This window comes from Anolis sagrei, chromosome 1, assembly GCF_037176765.1.
Source record: "Anolis sagrei isolate rAnoSag1 chromosome 1, rAnoSag1.mat, whole genome shotgun sequence".
In the NCBI taxonomy this organism is placed as follows: Eukaryota; Metazoa; Chordata; class Lepidosauria; order Squamata; family Dactyloidae; genus Anolis; species Anolis sagrei.
The window spans coordinates 53,524,444-53,549,075 of NC_090021.1; the positions used below are offsets into that span (position 1 = coordinate 53,524,444).

Sequence of the window (24,632 nt, forward strand, 5' to 3'; positions counted from 1 at the left end):
TATAAAGACTTGAAAAAAGATAAAGGAAGCGGAGAGAAAAGAAGAAAGAAATATATATATATAAAAGTAAGGACATAGCAATTATGAAGAAAACAGAAGGAGAATAAGAGAGCACTAAGAGAAGATCCAAATAACAAAATACAAGGCATAGTAAATGGAGGAGCCGAGAGACAGAGGAGCCAAAACCAAAACGCAGACTCAGCTCATCGACTCCACAACTTACCAGGAGAAGAAGTCATAAACTTCAAGAAACCACAAGAAAGGCGGTGAGGGAGAAGACAGGAGCTGAGTAAGGGACGCTGGTTGGAAGGGCGGAGGAGAGACGGAGACGGAGGAAACGGCGAGTTGCTGAGCGCGAACTGTGCGGGCGAGTGGCTGAGCGGCGGAACGGCGGAGTGGCGAGGAGCGGAGAGGCGAGTTGCTGAGCGCGAACTGTGCGGGCGAGTGATTAAGCGGCGGAACGGTGGAGTGGCGAGGAGCGGCGAGGCGAGAGTTGCAGTTGGAGGAGCTGGGGGAGAGCTGAGCGGAGCCGGACCGGGGCGACCGAAAGGACGAGGAACACCAGAGAAGAGAGTTGTGTAGTGAGAAGAGAAAGACCGGCGCCCGAGAGGCAAGAGGGAAAAAGGGAACCGTAAAGCAAGAAAGCCAAAAACCAAAACGCTGAAAAGAAAGAGACGACAAAAGGAAAAGCCGGGACGCGCCGTAAAGCAATAAAAAAAAAAGACGCAAAAAGCAACAAAAAGTGGAGGCTACTTAACCAAACTACTAGCCAGACTACTATCCAGTATACGAAGGAATAAAAGGAAAACAGAGAAAATATAGAAGAAATCCAGAGCAACAAAGGTAAAAAACAATTAATTGAATAAATAAATTAAAATAAATAAATTAAATAAATTAGAATAAATATATTAAAGTGCCATTTTGAGACATATATATATAGCTAGATCTGTTTTTTTTTTGTTTTTTTTTAATGAAATAAAGCATATTGTCATAATGGAATACTAATAATTATGGAATAATAATAACAACAATAAGAATAATATATAACTTATGTATATGAAATAATTAAGGAAATATAAACAAACATAAACTGATATATCCTATATTTACTCATCATAGACTGTATAAGTTTTCAACTAATTATTATGGTAATCCAACTATGAATTGATAACGAGTTGTTATATGTTAATATATGTGAGGAATGAATTGTCATTTGGTATGCAATATAAAATTAAATACTAAGACAACTAAGATAACATTGTAATAGAAAAATAATAAATTTAAGAAAATACTGGAATATAGTAAGAAGAGAGGGAAAAAAATGGAAACAAAAGATGCAGAGACTACTTCCACAACTAAAACAAACAAAGTACAAGTAACAACTAGAAGAGGCTCATCTCAAGGAGAACCTACAGCCAAAGACTTAATGGCAGAACTAATAAAAATACATGAGACACAAAAGAAGCTGCAGGAATCTCAAGAGAAAATGCAAAAATCTCAGGAGAACCTACAAACCAAACTAGAGAAAATGATTAAAGATGAAATAGGGCATATGAGTAAAGAAATTAAGGAGGAAATTTTAAAAATGAAAACCAAAATGAACTCCATACAAAAAGAGATGAATGAAATAAAAAAAGAAAATACAACCCAGAAAAAATCAATAGACAAATTGAACGAGAAAGTGAAGAAATTAGAGGAAATAACAGAAAAAATGAAGAAACAGCAAGAAATAGAGGAGATAAAAGAGACTGAATACCGACTAAGAATAAGAAATATAGAGGAAAATGAACAAGACAATTTAAGAAATATAATAATAGGAATAATAGCCAAAATATTAGAGGTACCACATGAGGAGATGGAGAGAGATATTGACCAGATATACAGAGTGCAAACAATGTATGCCAAAAGAAACGGCACAGCAAAAGATATTGTAGTCTGTCTCACAAGAAAACATTTGAGAAACCAAATCCTAAAGAATAATGCAAAAAAACCTACAATTTATAGAGGTAAAAAAGTGGCTATACTGAAAGAAATACCTGCATTCATAATGAGCAGAAGAAAACAATACCATCTCTTGACAGATGAACTAAAAAGGCAGCAAATAAAATTCCGATGGGAAAAGAGTGAAGGAGTAATGTTAACATACAACGAGGAAAGACACTGGATTACTTCGGCGGAAAAAGCTAAAGTCTTCTACCAAAAGATAAAGGGGGAAGAACAAGAACAAGGGAGAAAACAATATGGAAAAAGCATAATGCCTAGGGAAAGTAAGGACCAAGAAGAAGAAATGGATCCAATAAAAACACTCGACCCAAGTAAGAATAATAAAGGAGAAAAACAACCGAGGCAGATCTCCCCGAGATATTGGGACAAACAAACTCAAAGGAATAGGACACCCAAGGACTTAATGAACTTCAAATCCGATGATGACATTAAGGATTTTATCTAACAATGTTAACGGGCTAAACAGCCCTAATAAAAGAAAACTTATAAGCAATCAACTAAAAAGTCTAAGGTGCGACGTAATAGCAATGCAGGAGACACATATCATGCAAAAACACTCTGCGCACTTAGAAAATAAACAATTAGGGAAGTTATACTATTCCTCCGCACCCCAGAAAAAAAAAGGGGTCGCGATATACATAAAGGAGAGTCTCAACCCGGAGTTAGCTTTTAAAGACGACGATGGTCGAATAATAGGGGTCAAGTTCAAAAATAATGGCCTAGATATCCTCATATGCAATATCTACGCTCCTAATGGAGCGAAATCTACCTTCGTAAAGCTCCTAAAAAAGAAAATAAGAGAACAGACATATGACAATTTAATAATTGTAGGAGACTTTAACGGCGTCCTGGATTGTGAGAAAGATAAATCAAAGAAAAGGAAAACCAGAGGGGGAGACCCCAGAGGGGGAAGACTTCCAATTAGTTTTATACAATTGTTACAGGAATTTCACCTAAAAGATATCTGGAGAATTAAAAATCCAGAAACTAGAGATTACACCTTCTACTCCCACAGGCATGAGACATGGTCTCGCATAGACATGTGCTGGACATCTAACTCCCTAGCAGTAAAAACCAAATATGCTAAAATACTACCTAGAACACACACAGATCACTGTCCCTTAAAAATAGAAATGCAAATTAGCCAAAAAGATAGGAGATGGAAGCTAAATGACTCATTAATTCATTCAGATGAGGATATCAAGTATAATAAAAAACTACTACAAGAATATTTTGAAAACAATCTGAACAAAGGAACAAAATTGGAAATTGTTTGGGAGGCTAGCAAGGCTGTCATGCGGGGACACTTCATCAAACAGGGAGCCCTAAAAAATAGGAAAAGAAGAGAAGAACAAAAGAAATTGGAAGAAAAACTAAAGACAAAAGAAGACTTATTAAAAAAAAGACCAGGTAGCAAAAAAATACAATTAGAAATAGAGATAATAAGAAAGGAAATAAGTACCACCCAGATTAACCAAATGGCAAAAAACTTAAAATATCTAAAGGCGCAGTACTTTGTTGGAGCTAATAAGCCAGGGAAACTGCTAGCAAGAAAGCTAGCAAGAAGAAGACAAAAAAAATACATAACACAGATAATAGAAAAAGGAAAGAATTATACCAAAGAGAAGGACATCGCGATGCAATTTAGAGAATTCTACCAAACACTATACAAGAAGGATATAATAACGAAAGAAAGCGTAGCGACATTTGTCTCAAACCAAAAAATTCCTAGAATAACAGATGTAGAAAGAGAGTATTTAAACATACCAATAGAAGAAGAGGAAGTTAAACGAGCCATAAACAGATTAGCAATTAATAAAGCTCCTGGGCCAGATGGCCTTACTGCACAATATTACAAGACATTTAAAGAAGAAATAACAACACACTTGAAAGAAACAATGAATAGTATATTGATAGGCAATGAAATGCCAATGACTTGGCACGAAGCACACATCACTCTGATCCATAAGGAGGGCACAGAACCTTCAGAATTAAAGAACTACCGGCCTATCTCCCTCCTCAATTGTGATTATAAAATCTTCACAAGCATATTGGCGGAAAGGTTTAAAAGACTTCTAAAGGAAAGAATAAAGGAAGATCAAAGAGGGTTCTTGCCAGGGAGACAAATGAGGGACAACGTGAGGACAATTCTGGACATTGTGGAATACTACGAGAAAAATACACAGAAAGAACTTGGACTACTTTTTCTTGATGCCGAGAAGGCATTTGATCAAACAAATTGGGACTTTTTAACATTCACCCTCAAAGAAATGGACATTGGACACTCCATATTAAATGCCATAAGAGCCATCTACACCGGGCAATCGGCAAGAATAATAGTAAATGGGATACACATAGAGAAAATTAAAATACAGAGAGGGGTGAGGCAAGGTTGTCCCCTATCCCCCTTACTGTTCATATTAATATTAGAAATACTATTGGATGATTTAAGAGCAGACAGGGACTTAAGAGGCTTAAGAATAAGATCTGAGGAGTACAAGGTATTAGCATTCGCAGATGACCTTGTTTGCATAATGGAGAGCCCAGCCCAAAATATCCAAAAATGGATAAACAAAATAGAAGACTTTGGACGATTTGCAGGCCTCAAAATAAACAGGGAAAAAACAAAAATGTTAACCAAAAATGTTAAAACAGAAGGAAAGGACAAAATCTATGAAGACTCTGGGATAGAGGTAGTTAAAAAGGTCAAGTATTTAGGCATCATAATCTCCACCTCAAACAGACACCTATTCAAAGATAACTACGAAAAGATATGGGATACTCTACAAAAAAAGCTTAAAAACTGGAAGTACCTAAACCTCTCAATTCTAGGTAAAATCTCAGTTATTAAAATGAATATCTTACCTAAAATGACTTTTTTATTTCAAATGATTCCTATTATAAAGACAGGAGCGTGCTTTAAGAAATGGAACAAGGATATCTTGAATTTTATATGGGATGGGAAAAAACCTAGGATCAAGTTCAAAAACCTTATAGACGCCAAAAACAGGGGAGGACTGGCTTTGCCGGACATACAATTATATTACGAGGCAAGTGCCCTATCCTGGGTAAAAATATGGGCGACCCTCGAACAAAAGAAAATACTAACCCTAGAGGGACATGACATCAGAAGGGGGTGGCACGCCTATCTATGGCACGGGAAAGCTGAAATAGAAAGAAATTTCACCAATCATTACATAAGGTCATCCCTACTAAAAATCTGGAATAAACATAAAAATTTCTTTTATAAAAAAACACCTATGTGGTTATCCCCAGTAGAGGCATACCATAAAAGAGAAATCCCTAGGAACAGATGGCTTAACTATAAACAAATACTTGTAAAGACTAATAACGAATGGAAATTGAAGCCCATAGAAGAACTCAAAGAGGAAGATAAAGAAATAGGCTGGTTCCAATATCAACAAATAAAAGCATGCTTCAAAGAAGACCAGAAAATGGGATTCAATGAAAAAGACACTAGTTGGGAAATTATAATGAAAAAAGAAAGAAAACTGATTAAAATACTGTACCAAACTTTATTAGAGTGGAGCACCGAGAAAGAACTTATCAAAGACAATATGATCAAGTGGGCCAGAGATATAGGCCACTCAATAATGTTAAAAGAATGGGAGCAAGTCTGGAAAGTCAAGCTAAAATATACAAGAGCCAGTAGCACCACAGAAAATTGGTACAAAATCTTCTACCGATGGCACCTAACACCTGTGCAACTCGCCAAATTTAATAAGAATTGCAATGGAACTTGCTGGAAGTGTAAAAAAGAGGCTGGAACATACTACCATTTATTTTGGCAATGCAAGAAAATAAAAAAATTTTGGCTGCAAGTTCACAAACATACACAAAATATAATCAAGGTAAAATTCCATATGAAACCGGAATACTACTTACTGAACATAATAGATCTAGACCTCAAAAGAAATGAAGAACAAATTTTCTTCTACCTCTCCACAGCGGCGAGAATATTAATTGCGCAAAAATGGAAAGACAAAGAAACACCAACAAAGGAAGAATGGATTAAAAAAGTAATGGAATTTAGAGATCTGGACAAGCTCTCATACATGTTAGTGGAGCAGAAGAAAATAAAACAGATAAACTGGAAATCTCTAGGAGATTATTTTAGAGAAAAAATTAAGTTAGATATTTAAAGTGCTATGATCCAACTAATAAGGACAGATATATATAACTAATAAAAGAAGAACTACATAATCAGATGAACATCTCTCTGCGGACTGAACGGAAGACCAATTCACCGCCCCCACCACCCCCCCCATGCCTGGTTCCCGGATCTTTTCCTGGCCCCCTACCCTTTCCTACCTCCCCAATCCCCTTCACCCCACCCACACACCCCTTCCCTACTATACGATATATCTACCTATCCTTTCCAATCTTTCTATCCGACTGATTGTTCCCCCTCTTTCATTGTAAAAGGAAAATTAATAAAAAACTAATAAAAAAAAATCTTTCTTTTTAAAAAATCCCACTTGAAAAAACGTAGGAATTTTTTTCTAGTATTTAAATTTTCAAGCCCATGTATAGAGAAGTATTCTGAATCATATTGTGAGCCCTTAAGTCAGACATAGGTTTACAGCAGGGGTCCTCAAACTAAGGCCCAGGGGCCAGATACGGCCCTCCAAGTTCATTTCCTCAGCCCTCACTCAGGGTCAACCTAAGTTTGAAATGACTTGAAAGCACACAACAACAACAGCAACAACAATCCTATCTCATCAGCCAAAAGCAGGCCCACAATACCCATTGAAATACTAATAAGTTTATATTTGTTAAAATTGTTCTTCATTTTAATTGTATTGTTTTTAAGTGGGTTTTTGTTTTGTTTTGTTTTTTTGCACTACAAATAAGATATGTGCAGTGTGCATAGGAATTCATTCATGCCTTTTCAAATTATAATCCAACCCTCCAACAGTTTGAGGGACGGGACCTGGCCCTCCGTTTAAAAAGTTTGTGGACCCCTGGTTTACACTTTCCATGTCTCTGTAACAAACTATGCCTGTGGTCTCAGGGCTTTAACTGAAAATGCTTTTTTGGCTTCACTGATATTCTCCTCATATCCAGTATTGTTTCTTCCTGCCTTCGGTCTCCAACATATATCAGCAAGATCTCTTTATGTCTTTGTTCACCAGCTGTAATTCTGCCTTTAATCGGCCGCAGGTGCTTCCTCAGAGCAAAAGGTTGAGGAGCAGCTTTTGACAAAGTTTCTGCAGAAGTAACAATAGTTTTGCACCTTTCATCCTTTTATCTATAATCTCCAACATACTTATAGGGACCTTGCAGATAAAGCAGCTTCTGGTTCCAGTAACTCCCATGCCTTCTCAATGTGCATTAAACTAAAAGAGTTTAACTGATGACTAAATGAGAAAGGGCTACATTTCATTTTGAAGTGGGCCTTTCAGCAAAGAAATTTTTCCATGCAGACTTGCAACAGGATCAAGTGGATAGACCACAGGGCTGGAATTGGATCTGAAATACCCTATCATAAATATATAGGCCACTTTACACAATCTGGATATCCAATATTGTTTCAAACACGCATAATTCACAATTCTTGTATTAACCTATGCATATGTTTTCAACAATGGAGTTACGCTCTTTAATTATTTAGAATCATTCATGCTGATAAATAACTCCAAACAGATTTCAGCATTCTACAAGTAGAAAGCTTGTCATTGTTTATTTTGACAGGGGCCAAGATCATCATTCTGGGAAGTCACATCAGCAAAGTTTTGGAAGAAATAGTTTCTAGTGATATCATCTTTCCCATCCAGTCAGATGGTAGAAGTTCAGCTCCCTGAAGCAGAAGAACATGGGAAGGAAAACGCCGTAAGCCTTTCATATTACTGAACTAGAGAGATACATGTTGCCAGGTTAAAATGCAGCAATGACACTTATTTCAAATAAGTAGGTACAAAAATGCAGTTCAGGCCCTAAATCCAAAATGCTATCCTCAGCTCAAAAGAGACCCATTAAATCAATAGGATTTACATAACTGATGTTACCATTCATAGCAATTGATTTAATGGGTCTACTCTAGAAGGGATTAGCAGCTGGATGTAGCCTTTAGTTTCTAAGAATAAGCAACCAAGAACAATTCTAGCCACTTACAAATATCTCAGCTTTATTTATGACATTATACTCGTCTAAAAACATGCACTCCAGTTTTTCTCTTCTACAAATCATACCAAACATTTTTAGAAGCATTTTTCTCTTAAACACTGCAGCTCTTTCTAAATACAGGAAATAACTTTGAATGCCTCTTTCATGTAATAAATAAGCTATGCCAAAATTTAACTTGTTAAGCATTAATAAGAATAATATCACAACTGAAATTAATCTTGTCTGTGCTCTTGTAATCTAGAATTTAAGTATGCAGTGTTTTCTATATTCAAGTGATGCTGCTAAATGTAACAAAGAGCACAATAGTTTAAACTCTGCCCTTCCTTTCTCTACCCTTCATGCAAGAGTTTATACATATACTATACAGATTCTTACAATATATTTCCATTCAGGACCAATATGCCATACACAAAATAACCAAATACTTTAGAATATTATTGTACCCCAAAAGGTAATATCTTGACTTTCAAAAATCATAAAATTATAAACTAAAAGCAAGTATTACAAATTGCAATCACTGTATTTAATCTTACTGTTAATCTCTCCACAATTTCTATTTGATTCTTTATGGTGTGTGCAACTACAATGTAAGGATGGATGATTCTGACTAATTATATTTACTAAAACTTGTTCAGATAAGCTATTTTCATGTATAAATTTTCTACTTTAAGAATATAAAATGCATTATATGTCTCTTGGTTTAGTGTTATATTATACTCTTTGATATATTAAAATAAATTTATTCAGAATATAATTACATTTTTTCTTGTTTGTTTCAAATAGTGCTATAAAGTCCTGAACTTGTAAAAAATACCCAAAATATAAGGAATATCTTTCTTTTCTTTTTTTTGCTGGTTTGATAGCAGACCAAAAAGAAAAAAGAAAAACATCGGAAAACATCAAATTCACCAAGAAAAGGGGGGGGGGGGGGGAGTGAAGGAGAGAATGACTTCTCTCCATTACCGTATTTACTTCAATAAGGAGAACAAAGCATGTCTGTCAGTTGTAAAGGAGATTTAAAAACTGGCAGAAAAGGGAGTCAACGGAATAACCCAGTCAGTTTGGCCCGACCCTGAATAACCCATCCGTGCTGGATTTCTCCTCATGCCATCCCGAGAATGACTTATCTCCATTAGCGTATTTACTCAAATCTAATGCTCACCTTTTTTTACTAAATAACCTTCCCAAAATTTGGATGCAGATTAGATTCCTGTAATACGGTAATCTTAGTGCTGTGCCAAAACAAAAGGGGAAGCTACTTTAAGGGACGTGATCTCTAATTTGCAATGGCTCCATGTTTGCAATGTTGGGATGTGTAGTTTGGTGAGGCATCAGCATTCTTTGGCAGCCCCCATGATCCCAAAATACAGCCCTCATGACCCCATGGCATTGAGCCAGGGCAATTAAAGTGGATTCATTCTACAGCATTGTTGCACCCCAAGATTTTCTTTTCATTTGCTGCAAGCTTTGGTGTTCTAACACTTTTGTTTTTTTAAAAAGAATTGCCATCAATGTATCAACCTCATAATAAATGAATTTCAATTTCCATTCCTATCTGTCATATATTCGCATCCACTACAGGAGAAGTCCTTTAAGTGGTACATGTAGTTATAATATGTAGTTTTAAAGTCTCTTCCCCTCCCCCTTTTATTGGGGTTTGCAAAGTAATCTTAACATTTCATTTTTATATATACATTTTAACCTTTTCATTAGTTCGTTACTACATTTGTATAATATAGCATTATTACTGTATAGTGTCTTTTAAATGTTTTTAATGTTGCTGTTTTATGAATTTTAATGTTTCATTTTTTAACTATGTTGATCAAGCTTGTCCCCATGTAAGTTGGCCCAAGTCCTTTCGGGGAAATGGAGATGGCATACAAAAATAAAATTATTATTATTATTATTAGTTTATATGCCACTTTGTAATGATTACTGTACTTCTGTAGCATCCCCAAAACATAAACATTCATTCACTATCTATAAAAGCATATTGTCTTACCCATCCTTTGTCCTTTCTCTCCCTACTTGTTTTAAAGTGAGGATTTTCCCCTTATGCTTGATACACATGAAATTAGTCTCACACTAACAAAACAGATAAAGCAAGAACAGGAAAAACATATAGCATTATTGCACACCCTCAGGAAAACAAATGTACTTCTCTTGAAGGCAATGCAATGAGAAATCACTAATGCAGATATGAATAGTTGTATTGGAACCAAGCTAACTTTTTAAGGAAGTGAATTAAGGATAACAGCAAAAACACAAACTGGTGCTGTAACAGTGCAAGAGATGAAGTTGAATCATGAGGGAGAGGCTGGCTTCAAACCAGAAGAATGCAGAATCAGAGGAGTGCTGGCAGTTCAAAGAAATTAGAGCACATAAGATTGGGCAAAAGAGGCGATAATGGAGAATAACACTTTAAAGGATGCCAAAAAAGAGAAGATGAGCCATTACAGGAAACGCTGTGGGAGACATTAGTACAGATAACACAAAATTGGGATTACAATAAAAATGGAAGGGGAATCTGGGAGGGATGAATAATGTAAAGAGCAGCAGTAATTTTTAAGAAAACAAAGAATACTTGTGATCTTAACTTAGTTGAAATCATCACTCATTCAGAACTGGGACAGTGGAATGGAAAATGGCCAGCTAGCAGATGAAATATTCAGATATGACTTATTAAACAGCTCTCATCTGGAGATATTATTTTAAATGCTGTAAAATAAGCAGAATTCTCCACTATACTGTATTACATACAATATGAAAAACCTAGCATCAGGCATGATTAGGCTCAAACTGAATTTATAAAAGGAAAAACATATAAACTACACTTTGGCCTCATATGTAAGCCAAAGGCAGGCTTTGGCACTAAAATTACAGATTGTCATATGGCCTGTGGGTAAATTCATGGTCATGCCGTAGACACGGGAAAGCACCAAACCCACCTCAGGGCCCATCCACCCTTGGATGCCACCACCATTCCTCCAGTCATACATTCAAAAAGTCCAGAACCAATGGCATAGGAGAGAGAGTACAAGAGATTAGTGCTTCTGCCTGATTCACAGGGTTCTTGTAAAACAAGGAAAATGTCAAATATCATACTTCTTTAAAAAAAAAAAAGGGGGGGGGGAGGATATAAAAAGATAAATACAAATAGCTAATTCTAACATGACACACGTGGGGTGTTTTATGCCCCTCTTTCCCACTGTAGTTCTTTTCAATACCAAAAAAGAAGGAATAGGTTTTTAGGAATTGAGAGGTACAAAAGAGAGAGGATTGTCCCTTCCTACTACGTACTCAAATAAGCTGCACCCATGAATGAAATAACAAGTTATGTAGCTCCACATTCACAAATATTTTTTTCAAATCATACATGCAGAAAAGTTTTCACTAATGTGCCATAATATTGATGGAGAAATCAATTCCACTGCAAAAACGTCTGCCACCTGTGAAATAGCACAGATCATTAATCCTTTGGCATTATAGAATCCTAACACAGCAGAAAAATGCTTTCATGTAAGGCTATATGTATATAAAATATATGCAATCTAATTTTAGGTCTTTGTTCTGAGACATATAGATGTCTCCTTCTGGCCAAACATCAGATGCACATGAAATCTGCCTGTGATCTTGGAGATATACCACCACCTGTGAACCAGCTGAAAGAGTACTTATAGTGGAGGGGGGATCCACCAGAAATAAGCACCCCTCCTCCTCATTTCCTGGTGAGGTTTTTTTTTTGTGTTTTTTTTTCTGCCTGCAGAGAACATGTGCATATTCTGCAGCTACTACTGACACAATCAGAGCTTTCATGCACATACAAATGCACTAATATAATAATAATAAAACTTTATTTTTAATCTGCCCTCTCCCTCCAAGGGGACTCACCAACTGGAGTAGACAAAACCATAATCTGACGTTAGAGACATTTTATGTTGTATATTATGTACTTCTGAATTTAAAGCTGGTGTCAATTAAAGCAAAGATACAAACTGAAAAGCCCAATCCAAGAGAACACTGGACTAGGTGCAATGTTTTAATATGTTTTTAACAGTTTTTTTTTATCGTATTTATATGTTTTATTTGATTTTATAGTTTAATGTGTTAGGTGTGTGTTAGCTTTTAAATTTCAATGTGGCATTGAATAATTGCCAAAACTAGAAGCCACTCTGAGTCCCCTTCGGGGAGAGATAGAGCGGGGTAGAAATACAGTAAATAAATAAACAAAATAGATAAATTTACCCGTATTGTAAAATATATTGATTCAATAAGTACATTCGATAAAGCATTAGAATATCTTAACACAGACACCTATTCAGCTAATTTACAGAATCAGGATGAAGCTTTCCCAAACTCTCATAGCCTCCTATAACAGTTTCTAATGTTAATGTCACTCATTAAAATCAATAACTCACAGAGTAACACAGAATAAACACTACAAAACAGAGCCCAGGGCATTCCTTTTTCCCATACAATCTTCCCTGCACACTAAGGTCATGTAGGAGGTATCTACTCTAGCTTACCAGAACCCAACTGGCAACCTTCACCCAGAGGACCTTTTCATCGGACGCCTCAAGATTGTGGAACGACCTGCTGGAAGATATCTGGCAGCTAGATCTGCTGTCAGAATTTAAGACCCAATTGAAGACCTATCTCCAGTATGCCTACCCAGTCAGTTGTAATCATGAATTTTAAACTCATGTATTGTGTTTTCATTTTTGTTCTGTGCATTTTAATATGCATTTTATAGAAATACAGTTTAATATGTGTGTTCTATAGAAATATATTTTAATATATGTTTTGTAGAATGTTTACAATGGTTAAGTGTTTTAAACTATGTTGTAACCCACCTCAAGCCACAAGGGAAGGTGGGTAACAAATAAAATTATTATTATCACCATTATCATTATCATTGACCTATTTGCTTTCCAACTGACACTGCATTGTGCATGTCTTGTGGCTATGGAACTGTGTTTTCCATGCTGTGTGAGAACTAACAGATCTGGACTAAACTGAACATTGCTAGAAGACACCTGCCACTATTTTGTACTTTTATTCTGTATTTTGGCCGGTTTTTGAAATGTTAATTCACTTCGACACACTATTGCCCCTGGCCAAAAGGCAGTGTAACTAAGGGAGCCACAATGTAGTCATCAGTTGGGTTGGTGACCAGGTCCATATGAACCAGGAAGCAACTCTATAATGTTTTACAGCTTCTTTTTGGAGAGAGAAGTGATGAGTAAACAAGTGCAATCCAGAAAGCTTCAATGGTATATCACCCTGAGCTCCAAACAACTAGAGAACAAGAAAAAGATGTGATTCAGATACAAAGATAATTCTACAGTTTCCAATAAACGAGGTAAATAAAGATTAATTCTAGAATTTCTTGATGTCTTGAGACAGTTTTAAAAACTTTATTCTTCCTTCCCAACCTCTGTCAGATAGGATCTAGTCTAGAGCAGCTACTGAAAGAGACTTTACTTTAAATCACCCTCTAAAGTGGTAAAAGTAACAAGAACAGATCTTCTTGAATACTGATTGGAAAAATGGCATGGAATGGCAGCAAGCCCATCATCACAAAACATGATATTTTTAGGAATAGAAATGATGTCAAGGTACACAGAGGCCTTGGACTCTGACCCTAAAAATGTGTAATTCCATTCTGGAAGTTAACACTCACTTAACTGCATGGTGCTTTTTCCTCTGGTCAGTTACTATAATAGCAACCCTCCATTCTCAACAAAAGATGGTATCCTATAGTATAATGCAGGGGTCCTCAAACTAAGGCCCAGGGGCTGAATACGGCCCACCAAGGTCATTTACCCGACCCTCGCTCAGGGTCAACCTAAGTCTGAAACGACTTGAAAGCACACAACAACAACAACAACAACAGCAAAATACTAAAGTTTATATTTGTTAAAATTGTTCTTCATTTTAATTATTGTATTGTTTTAAAGTGTTTTTTGCACTACAAATAAGATATGTGCAGTGTGCATAGGAATTCATTCATGTTTTTTCACATTATAATCCGGCCCTCCAACAGTTTGAGGGAATGTGACCTGGCCCTCTGTTTTAAAGGTTTGAGGACCCCTGGTATAATGGATGAAATGCAATTTTAGTACATTATATATAACAAAAGTAAGATGGTATCCTACAGTATAAGGGATGAAACACAATTTTAGTACATTATATAAGTACACTAACTCAAGGGGAAGCTAATCTCTGAGTGGTTAATTAGTCTTCTTGTCGAATGCTGGAACCCAATTAATGGGCACCCATTACCAAATAAGTATTTCACAAGCACATGAAATAGCTCTAAAAGAAAAAAAATGGAACATTAATCTGGAACACAAATACTAGGATTTGTGCTCAACAAAAATTAAGCATGATGTCCAAGTATGGAAATGAACAACAAAATGCTTATGTAAGCTGCCAAACTGGCAAAAAAGAAACTATTATCTGTCAAAAGTGTTATGGGCCAAGAAAAAAGGAAATAATAGTTTTTCTTACAAGCCAGTATCACTGAAAACACTTGTACAATCTCTAATGAAAAAAATTAGAGAATTAAATTCCAGATACAAGAAGGCTACACATAATAGAAACCATTCAGAAAACACAAAATAACATAAGATTAAGTCATATTATCAATCTATCATTTCAGTTTTATTTCCTTTGTTCCCTCATATTTTTAAAAGCTGGATAAGATGATGTATTTTTATCATGAAAGAAACTACTATGCTGATTTACCTGAGATCATGTCTTGGGATTCATCTCAAGGCCTACTACAAGTGCTCAAGCTCAATGCAAAAGTCCTATCTTGGTAAGCAAAATTCTTATAACACCTTCCCTGCAACAACTAGAACAATTTAAGTCTTAGCAGAAAGAACCCCTAAGCCTTCTTGTGTCAGTATGTAAGATTATGACTTTTTATTTCTCAATTCTCCAGACACCCATCCAATGGAGAGAAACACACTTTTTCTTCATATTCTCGAGCTTGCTGCAGATGAATTTCAGCAGCAGATCCCCCACTGCAGAAGTTATTCCTCAACAGCCAGAGTACAATGATACTTCATTTTGCCCACCTCTTGTGTGCTTATCAATGGTGAAGAGAAAGAAGCATGGGGCTATTTATATACAAACAACACTAAAAGCCAATTAACATTACCATACCTTTTGATAAACTACAGAGCACACCAGGTCTTTGACAGCAGAAAGGGAGAGCTCTTGAGCATCAATGGTAACCGTCTCACGGGTGAGACCAATCTGCAGCAAGAAGGACATTCCATGTACAGAGCCCCTGGAGTTGGTGAGACTTTGTGTACTGAAGCTGCCATTGGACAACCTTCCTGAGAGTCCAGATTGTGGACTTGAAGATAAAGAAGGGGCTGGTGGAGCAGCTGCATGAGACACAGATGGTGAAAACTTCGGTAAAGATGGAGGAGATGATTCGTTTGATGACATCTGACTTGATTTAAATCTGTCAAGGCCTGTCCAATAGTCAAGAAAATCCCTTGATCCTGCAATGTAGCAGGAACAATTTCACACTTCTCTTTTTATTGTTTATGGAAATCTTTCATCTAAGTTATCTTTGCTTTCCTTTTCATTCTGTGCATATTGATGTTTGAGATTATTTTGGCTAGAAGTTATTTGAATGGAAGGTCTTCTTTGCAGTTTCACGTCAGCTGATCAAAAATGATTTGCCTTTAGCACCACATCCAGATGTTGGGAGAGGCTTACATCATTATGAAATTGTTCTCTTCAGAAACAGACATAGACATTGTTATTTCACACAGGCTCTTCATTTCACTACTCTTGAGACAACCTTAGAATACATTCAGGGGAGGAAACCTATCAAATGTCACACTTAAAGAAGTACTGCATAAAAGTCAACAGCATGGACACAGTTACAAGTTATGCCAGTTTCAAAAAAGTATGGATAAATATCTGGTTCATAAGTCCTGTTTTGGATGAATTTACTTTGTTTGCAGATGTTCCTGTTCCATTTAATGCAGATGAAAAAATACGGTTTCCTTCAACAATCTCTGTGCTTTCATATTTGGAAGATGTTCATCTTACAAAAGGAAGGAACAAAACGTCTATGCATACAAGTACAGTAAACAGAAGCGCTGGATTCACAGTGGTAATCCTCTGCATTTTGAACTGTTATGTTTTTCCTAGTGGAAGGAAAAAAAAACACATTATTTTCACATACTGTACCAGGAATGTTATATAACACTACAGTCTCATTTAAAGCTAAATTGATACCAGATTCACAATATTTATATCAAAATCTATTTCTCTTTTCATTTTTAGATATAAGGTATTTCACTTTCATTTTGAATTATTGAGGGAGAAATTATAGCCAGGAGTACTTGCTTGGTATGTCTAAAGCTCCTGGTTCAATCTCTAGGTTCACTTGAAAGGAAGCAACCTACTGTACAGTTCTGCATCATTATGAAGAAAATGTTTCCATGTGTTTCTCCTTAAGACAACTTATCACTTTTCAATTATTTCAATATTTTGTTTTATGAAGTTTTGGCTAACTTATTGTACCACAAATTTGACCATTGTCTAAAATAGGCATTTTATATTGGTTTTTAAGCATCAGTTTTATACTAATGTATGCAATGCTTTTGATACGAAATAAATAAATAAATAACCATGCAAACATATCAAATGAGCTTTCATTAGCAGAATTATGAGCTGAAATTCAAAAATGATTGCCTTATAGTTTATAAAACTCTTCAGACCTACTTGGACTACAGCTTATGACAAAGGAAGATGAAGAGTTATAGTACACATGGGTGAGGGGAGTTAAAGTCCAGCAAGTTTCATGGCCTTGTGTCAAGGAATAGAACACAATAAAATTTAAAGACTGCACAGTGAGCTTTGTCTTCTGAAAAGTGACATTTTATAACGGAATTTGAGAAAAATACACATTATTCAACATCTAACTATAGAAGCTGCATAAACACAAACTATGAGATTGAACTTTCATCACTTGCTCAACAGAATGTATTTCTACTTGCACTAGGGAAGAAACAAATAATTCCTTCAAATGGTTACTGTTTTTGACTTCTGAAATGCTGATCTTCAGCCTTGGAACAAATCTTAAGCAAACCCTACTTAAATCAGAGAAATTTACATCTTAATAATGTCCCTATAGTTGTGCAATAGGGTAACTGAACATCCTTTTTACAGAGCTGTACATATCTGCTCTATAAGAAAGGAATTTATTTAAAATTACATTCAGTTACTACAGATAAAACAGAACCTTATAATCTATGACACGAAAACAAACATTAGAAGGTAAAAAATAAAGCAAGTTCTAATAACTGATGTAATGTTACCATTTAGTTACCATAGGTAGTCTCCAAATTTAATCATGGAGAAATACTGAAATCAAGACATGAAAGTCCTAAGTCCCACTGATTTTAATTCGTCTTTTATAAGTCTGGACAGAGCAAAGTAATAAAACAAGATTCTCTTCACTGGACTGAGCTTAAATAACAAAGTTACAAAACTTAAAACAATGCCAAAGATCAGACATATAGATTTTCTGAAACTTTCACCTCATCAATATATAGCCCAGCTTTGCTCCAATGTGTGTATGACTTTCAGGTCACTCAATGATTTTCATGGATCAGTGAAATTCAAGCCTGGATCTTCAAAGTCCCTGTACATTATAACAGTACATCACACCAGCATGTGACTTGTCAGGGCTCCTAAAATGTATTTCATAGCAAAAAAAAATAAATAATCTAAATAGAGTAACTCTTAAAGGAAATTATTTTTCTAAGTTTCTGTTCAAACTCCTGTAAATCCAAAGCAAGGGGGAAATAATAATTCCCTTTACAGTTTCACCTTCCCTGCAACAGATGAACACAATGCTACAACAAAGAACTGAAACATGACAGACTCTACACAGAAACCTTACATCAGAAACAAATAGGATATAAAAGGAAAAAGGCACATGGTCGTAACAAAAAGAAAGAAACAGAATTGGGGGAGAGGCATTCTGAGCTGAATAAAGTGTACAGAGCAGACAAATAAGAATCTGCAAGAATCTAAGTGATAAAGGATTAGATCATTGATGATTCTATAGTAAATGTAGAGAAAGTGGGATATAGCTCATCATAAATTTTGTTATGAAGGCACTGCTGAAATTTAGCTATAATCACCACTTCTCATATAAAAGGCTATCACAGAAGATACATAAATAGACAGAGATATATATCTAGAACACAATGCATCATTTAAAGTAACTATTCCAGAATGATGATTTTGATTATTTTAGTTTGAGGTTTTTTCCAGAAAGGAAATACAAATCTAAGACTCAAAAATAGTATAAAATTAATCTAGAAGAGATAAGACAATCTGGCCAAGAGAAATTGTTAGAAACCAGGTCAAGAATTCTCACTACAAAGTTCGGATGCCTCTTTCCAAGATTAACTCTTTCTTACCTATTGAGAATTTCAGCACTGCACTGAACCTTATTTCCAAACTCTTCATATATGGAATGTGAAAAGAATTACACTGATCAGATCAGATATTCAACTTAGAAATAGTTCTCTTCCACTTTCCAATAGCACCCAGACCTGACTCATTCAAGACTACAGGCAATTCAACTCCCAGGTTTTGAAACCATTTCTAGTAACTCCTCCTTCAAATGAAATCAGGCACTGACAGATAAACAGCTACATTGGAATGAATCTATTTCAAAGTCAGAAGCCATCAAAGGCTTACATAATCAGCATTGTTCAAATCCTTATCTATTTCACTACCTCATCAGGGAAGTTTCATCCACAGCTTCTCCTGTTTTGTCTGTGCTGCTTTCAAGAAGCAGAAGCAGATTTCTATGCTTTCACTTTCCATATTCATGTTCTGGTGAACCAAATGGACCCCAATATTACTTCCAACTTTGGGTCATCAAGGATAAACAACTCTTCCCCCTTTAGTTGTATTGCATCCCTTTCAAAGATGCAAGGTGAGAAAGAGTGTTGGTGGTTGTCTGGATGCTGCCAAAGCAGTCAACTCTCTGTCACCTTCTGTGAAGTATGTGGAAGAAAGATACTTCTTTTATCACTGTGAGAACAAAGTACTCTCAACAAGAAAAGGTGTAAAAGGATGTCCTTGGACACAAACAGGCAAAATCTAGAAGAGCAGGAAATGAGCAAGACTAGCCCTTAGTTTGTCCAAATGTTTGGTTTATCTCAGCAGTTCCCAACCTGTGGTCCATGGACCACCAGTGGTCCTCAAGAACTAAAATATGGTCCGCGGCCTCGCCGTTAATACATTGTTGCAACAAGAGCCACTGATCTCGCAAAACCCTTAGAGTGCTGAGGCAATAGGGATGTCAGGAGGTGAGAAGCTCCATGAAAGGCGTGACAATAAGCCTACTGACTGCTGCTTCTCCTCCCTCTCTCCCTCCCTCCCCGAGCAGTGTCGTTCCATGTAGCACCTGGAAGCAGGGCCACCTTGGTTTTTTTGTTTTTAGGCCTGTTCCTGGAGTAATTTGGGGTGCTGATTCAGAAAATTGCATTCGATTGACCACATCAGCTCTAGATTATTAAATACAGTTTTCTGTGGGTGAGCAGAAGGCAACTACTGGATGACATATGTTCTGTATCAGAAACTAGAGCTGATGTTGTCTATCCAATGCAATTTTCTGAATCAGCACCCCAAATAACCAAATCCGAATCTAAAGTTGACCAAAACCTGATTCATAAACCTGTTGGAGAGTGGTCCCTAGTCTAGTGATCCCTGGTCAAAAAAAGGTTGGGAACCACTGGTTTACCTAAAAGGTTCCCTTAATATTTAAAATTAAAGCTGTATCTAAACAATACACATCTGACTGAGTTCTGCAGCAACTACAGCAAAAGAATTTGCTCAGGAAAGAGTTGTCAGTGAATAAGGACTTTGTGCAGTCCAACAGCATACAACTCTATCTCCAGGGCTGATGAAATCCTGTGGGACAAATAAGCACAAAATTGCAGCCTTGGCCTTATAAAACTACTGAACTGTGCTGAATTGCCATATTTTGTGAATGCCGAAGATAAATGGTTTGCACACCAGAAGCTACTTGCAGTTTCTCAAGTCGCTTCTGGCATGAAAAAAAAAACAATCAAACATACATCAATTTGCAAGTAAAAGCTCAGAAATAAAAGCTTCAACAACTTCAACCTCTCGGCAAAGGATGGGGAGGATGAGGCAACTTGCAGTATTCTTCTACTCTCTCCACATTGCCCCTATCCCATGTATGTTTCTCAGACTTTAGGTCCTTGGCCTTTAGGCCCCAGAAGCATGGCTGATGGTCAGGATTCTGGGAAGTGTAGCCCAACAACATATGTGACTCAAAGTCAGGAATTTCTGTGCCAGCCTCCCACAAAACCAAGCTTTCAGTATCACGACTAGTAACAGGTTGTGGGCGACAACTGAAAAACTTCCATTTTAACTTATTTCTTTCATGTTGCATTCACAATCTATTATTTCTCTTTCTGTTGTACATTTAATACAGATTTGAGCCTAACAAACAACACTGCCTCAATAGCTAGCATCACCATCACCTTTTCTACTTTGCAACTTTCTACTTCAACACACTAGAGCAGGGGTCCTCAAGCTAAGGCCCAGGGGCCGGATACAGCCCTCCAAGGTCATTTACCCGGCCCTTGCTCATAATCAACCTAAGTTTGAAACTACTCGAGAGCACACAACAACAATCCTACCTCATCAGCCAAAAGCAGGCCTACACTTCCCATTGAAATACTAATAAGTTTATATTTGTTAACATTGTTCTTCATTTACTTACTATATTGTTTTTAATTGTTTTATCTCTCTACAAATATATGTGCAGTGTGCATAGGAATTCATTCAAGGTTTTTTTCACATTATAATCCAGCCCAGTTTAGGGGACTGTGACCTGGCACTCTGTTTAAAACGTTTGAGGATCCCTGCACTAGAGAATGAATCCACTTTTAAATCCTGCAGAATTCTGGGGTTTGTAGTTTAGTGAGGCTGTTAAAGGCTCCTCCCTAAACTAAAAACCCCAGAATTCTGCAAGAGGCAGCAAGCAGATTTAAAATGGATTCATTCTCTAGTGTGATGAGGTCCTAGACTATTTTGTTGTTGAAGGCTTTCATGGCCAGAATCACTGGGTTGCTGTGTTTTCTGGGCTGTAGGGCTATGCTCCAGAAGCATTCTCTCCTGGCGTTATTATTTATTTTATTACATACATTTCTATCTCGCCCTTCTCCCCACAAGGGCACTCAGGATACCCTTACATAAGCATCCGATGATGCTATCAACATATACACCAATAAAATTACAATTAAAACAATAAAATCCATTTAAAACATTATACAGATTCAACAAATAAATTCATTAACATGCCAATACACCAAAGCCAAGCCAGGAGAATCCAGTCGCAATGTCCAAAATTTTCTTTCATATTGCTGCTCCTCTCTAGTCGAACGCCTGGTTCCAAAGCCAGGTCTTCAGTTGTCTTATAATAATAATAATAATAATAATAATAATAATAATCTTTATTTATACCCTGCCACCATCTCCCCAATGGGGACTCGGAGCAGCTTACATGAGGCCATGCCCAAACAACAATTACAATAAAGAAAAACCAAGACACAACCAAAAACGCGAACAATAAACAATATCATAATTACATAAAACATGTGGATACATAATATAAAATTACAATAGACACAGGCACAGTGACAGTGGGCGGGCTACATGTAATGATTAAAAGACAAATTGATTAAAACTAATTAAAAATTCAGACGAGAGAAAAAAGAAAAGCAGATAATTTGCGGAGGAGGGCTCATTATGATGGGGGTTGTGGGTTGCCTTCTAAAGGACAGGAGGAACATCGCCAACCTGATGTCCTTAGGGAGGGAGTTCCACAGACGGGGGCCCACTGCTGAGAAGGCCTTGTCTCTTGTAGCCACCAACCGCGATTGCGAGGGTGGTGGGATCGAGAGCAGGGCCTCTCCTGACAATCTTAAGCTTCGTGATGGTTCAGAGCAGGAGATACGTTCAGACAGGTAATCTGGGTCAAAACCATTCATGGCTTCAAAGGTTAAAACCTCTAAAGATACCTGCCATAGAGGTGGGTTTTTGGTTTTTTTTGGGGGGGGGTTGTTGTGTCAGTAGCGACTTGAGAAACTGCAAGTCGCTTCTGATGTGAGAGAATTGGCCGTCTGCAAGGATGTTCCCCAGGGGACGGCCGGATAATTTGATGTTTTTATCATCCTTCTGGGAGGCTTCTCTCATGTCCCTGTATGATGAGCTGGAGCTGATAGAGGGAGCTCATCCACCTCTCCCCAGATTCAAACCTGCGACCTGTTGGTCTTCAGTCCTGCCGGCACAGGGGTTTAACCCACTGTGCCACCGAGGGCTCCATAGATGTGGGTGAAACATCAGGAGAGAATGTTTCTGGAACATGGCCACACAGCCCGGAAAACTCACAGCAACCCAACTTTGATGGTGTTTTTATGCAGACTAACAACAGTGTCATGGTCTTAGAGGGAAAATGCTCAGAATACATGGAAGAGATCATCCTCACAAGCATCCTCCATGAAACAGAGCTGAGAATTAATTAAAAGATGCCAATTATTCCCTGAGAGATGAAATAAGCAGTGGGACAGCTTAGCTCAAAGAGTCTGGGGAAGGGGCAGATCACAGCCCAGCTGGCTTTTCATATCTACAGATTCGCCTCCAAGGCTTGGAATTTTTTTGGTCCTAGGCTAAAAACCCAGGCCGCTGAGGGGAAAAAGGAAAGGGCCTGAGGCTGTTAGGAATGGTGGGAGTTGGAGCCCCAAACGCCCAGAGGGCCCAAGTTTGCCCAGGCCTGACCAAAACCCTGTGGAAGAACTTCCTGCCCCTCCTTCCCCGCCTCCTCCTGTGGGACCCAAGGAACTTTCCACGTTGCCCCGCGCTGCCATTTCCCCTCAGCCTCCCCGCCTTGTCGCCCGCCCGAGCCGCTCACTCAACTCACTCTCTCTCGCGCTCTTTCTCTCTCTCCCTCTCTCTCTCCCGCGCGCAGGTTCTGAGAGAAAACTCCGCGGGAACACTCACGCACCTCACGAGCGCCGCTCCCACTTGGAGCCGCGCGCGCGCGCAGGCACACATAAACACACACACACACATATACACAGAGCCGCCCGGGATGAGGAGGAGGAGGGAAAGAGCGGAAGAGAGGCATGCTGGGAAATGAAGTCCTCCATCCCGCCACATCCGCAGGGATCCAACGGGAGCGCGAACTACAACGTCCGGGGGGCCTTTGGAGTGGGGGGAGGGGGAGGAGGAGGTGGCAGAGGCTGCGCAGGCGCAGTAGGAGACGCGTAGAGTTTCCGTTACTTCTTGGGGTTCTGGACCTCTGGCGCGAGGGAGCCAAGACTTTTGGGGGAGGGGGAGGGAGGGAAGACAGAGAAAAAGAAGGGAGACAAAGGAAAAGAAGAGAGAGACTGAGGGCCCTTCTACACAGCCCTATATCCCAGAATATCAAGGCAGGAAATCCCACATTATCTGAGTGTAGACATTAAAGGAGAGAGAGACTGAGGGCCCTTCCACACAGCCCTACATCCCAGAATATCAAGGCAGGAAATCCCACAAATCCGCTTTGAACTGGAATATATAACAGTGTAGGTTCAGATAACCCAGTTCAAAGCAGAATCCCACAATGCCTGCTTTGAACTAGGTTATTTGAGTTCACACTCATAATGTGGGATTTCTTGCCTTGATATTCTGGGATATAGGGCTGTGTGGAAGTGCCCTGAGAAAAAGGAGAGAGAATGAAATCCCACATTATCTGCTTTGAACTGGGATATATGGCAGTGTGGACTCAGATATTTTGGTTTAAAATGGATATTGTGGGTTAAAAGGCTGTGTGGAAGGGCCCAGAAAGAAGGGAGAGGTAGGAAAGGAAGGAAGGCGACAAGGGAGAGAAAGAAACCAAGAAAGGGAGAAAGAAGAGGGAGGTGGGAGAGAAAGGAAGGAAGGAGACAGAAGGGAGATAAAGAAACCAAGAGAGGGAGAAAGAAGAGAGGGGATGAAAAAAAGGAGAGAGAAAGAAGAGGGAGGTGGGGGAGAAAGGAAGGAAGGAGACAGAAGGGAGATAAAGAAACTAAGAGAGGGGATGAAAAAAAGGAGAGAGAAAGAAGAGGGAGGTGGGGGAGAAAGGATGGAAGGAGACAGAAGGGAGATAAAGAAACCAAGAGAGGGAGAAAGAAGAGAGGGGATGAAAAAAAGGAGAGAGAAAGAAGAGGGAGGTGGGAGAGAGAGGAAGGAGATAGAGGGCAGAGAAAGAGGGAGAAAGAAACCAAGGGCCCTTCTGTAGACAGACCCTATATCCTAGGATCTACTCCCAGGTTTTCTGTTTATCCCAGATTATCTGGCAGTGTGGACTCATACAATCCAGTTTAAAGCAGAAATCCTGGGATCAGATCCTAGGATATAGGGCCTGCCTG

At 38.0% G+C, this 24,632-nt stretch overlaps 1 protein-coding gene across 4 annotated transcripts in view; it reads right to left on the minus strand.

Annotated features, from left to right (window-relative positions):
- PRKD3 (protein kinase D3) overlaps positions 1-23,317 on the minus strand; it is a 66,703-nt gene extending 43,386 nt beyond the window's left edge. The window contains exons 1-3 of one of the 4 annotated variants that reach the window (XM_060753952.2): positions 18,618-19,563; positions 17,727-17,879; positions 15,325-16,328 (exon numbers count right to left, since the gene is read on the minus strand). In XM_060753952.2, coding sequence (XP_060609935.2) covers positions 15,325-15,615 — 291 coding nt within the window. In that variant the 5' untranslated portion in view covers positions 15,616-16,328; positions 17,727-17,879; positions 18,618-19,563. Of the gene's footprint in view, positions 1-15,324; positions 16,329-17,726; positions 17,880-18,617; positions 19,564-23,161 lie in introns of those variants that run through there. The other 3 variants (XM_060753951.2, XM_060753953.2, XM_060753954.2) reach the window with 3 other exon arrangements.
- Positions 23,318-24,632: the final 1,315 nt, after the last annotated feature.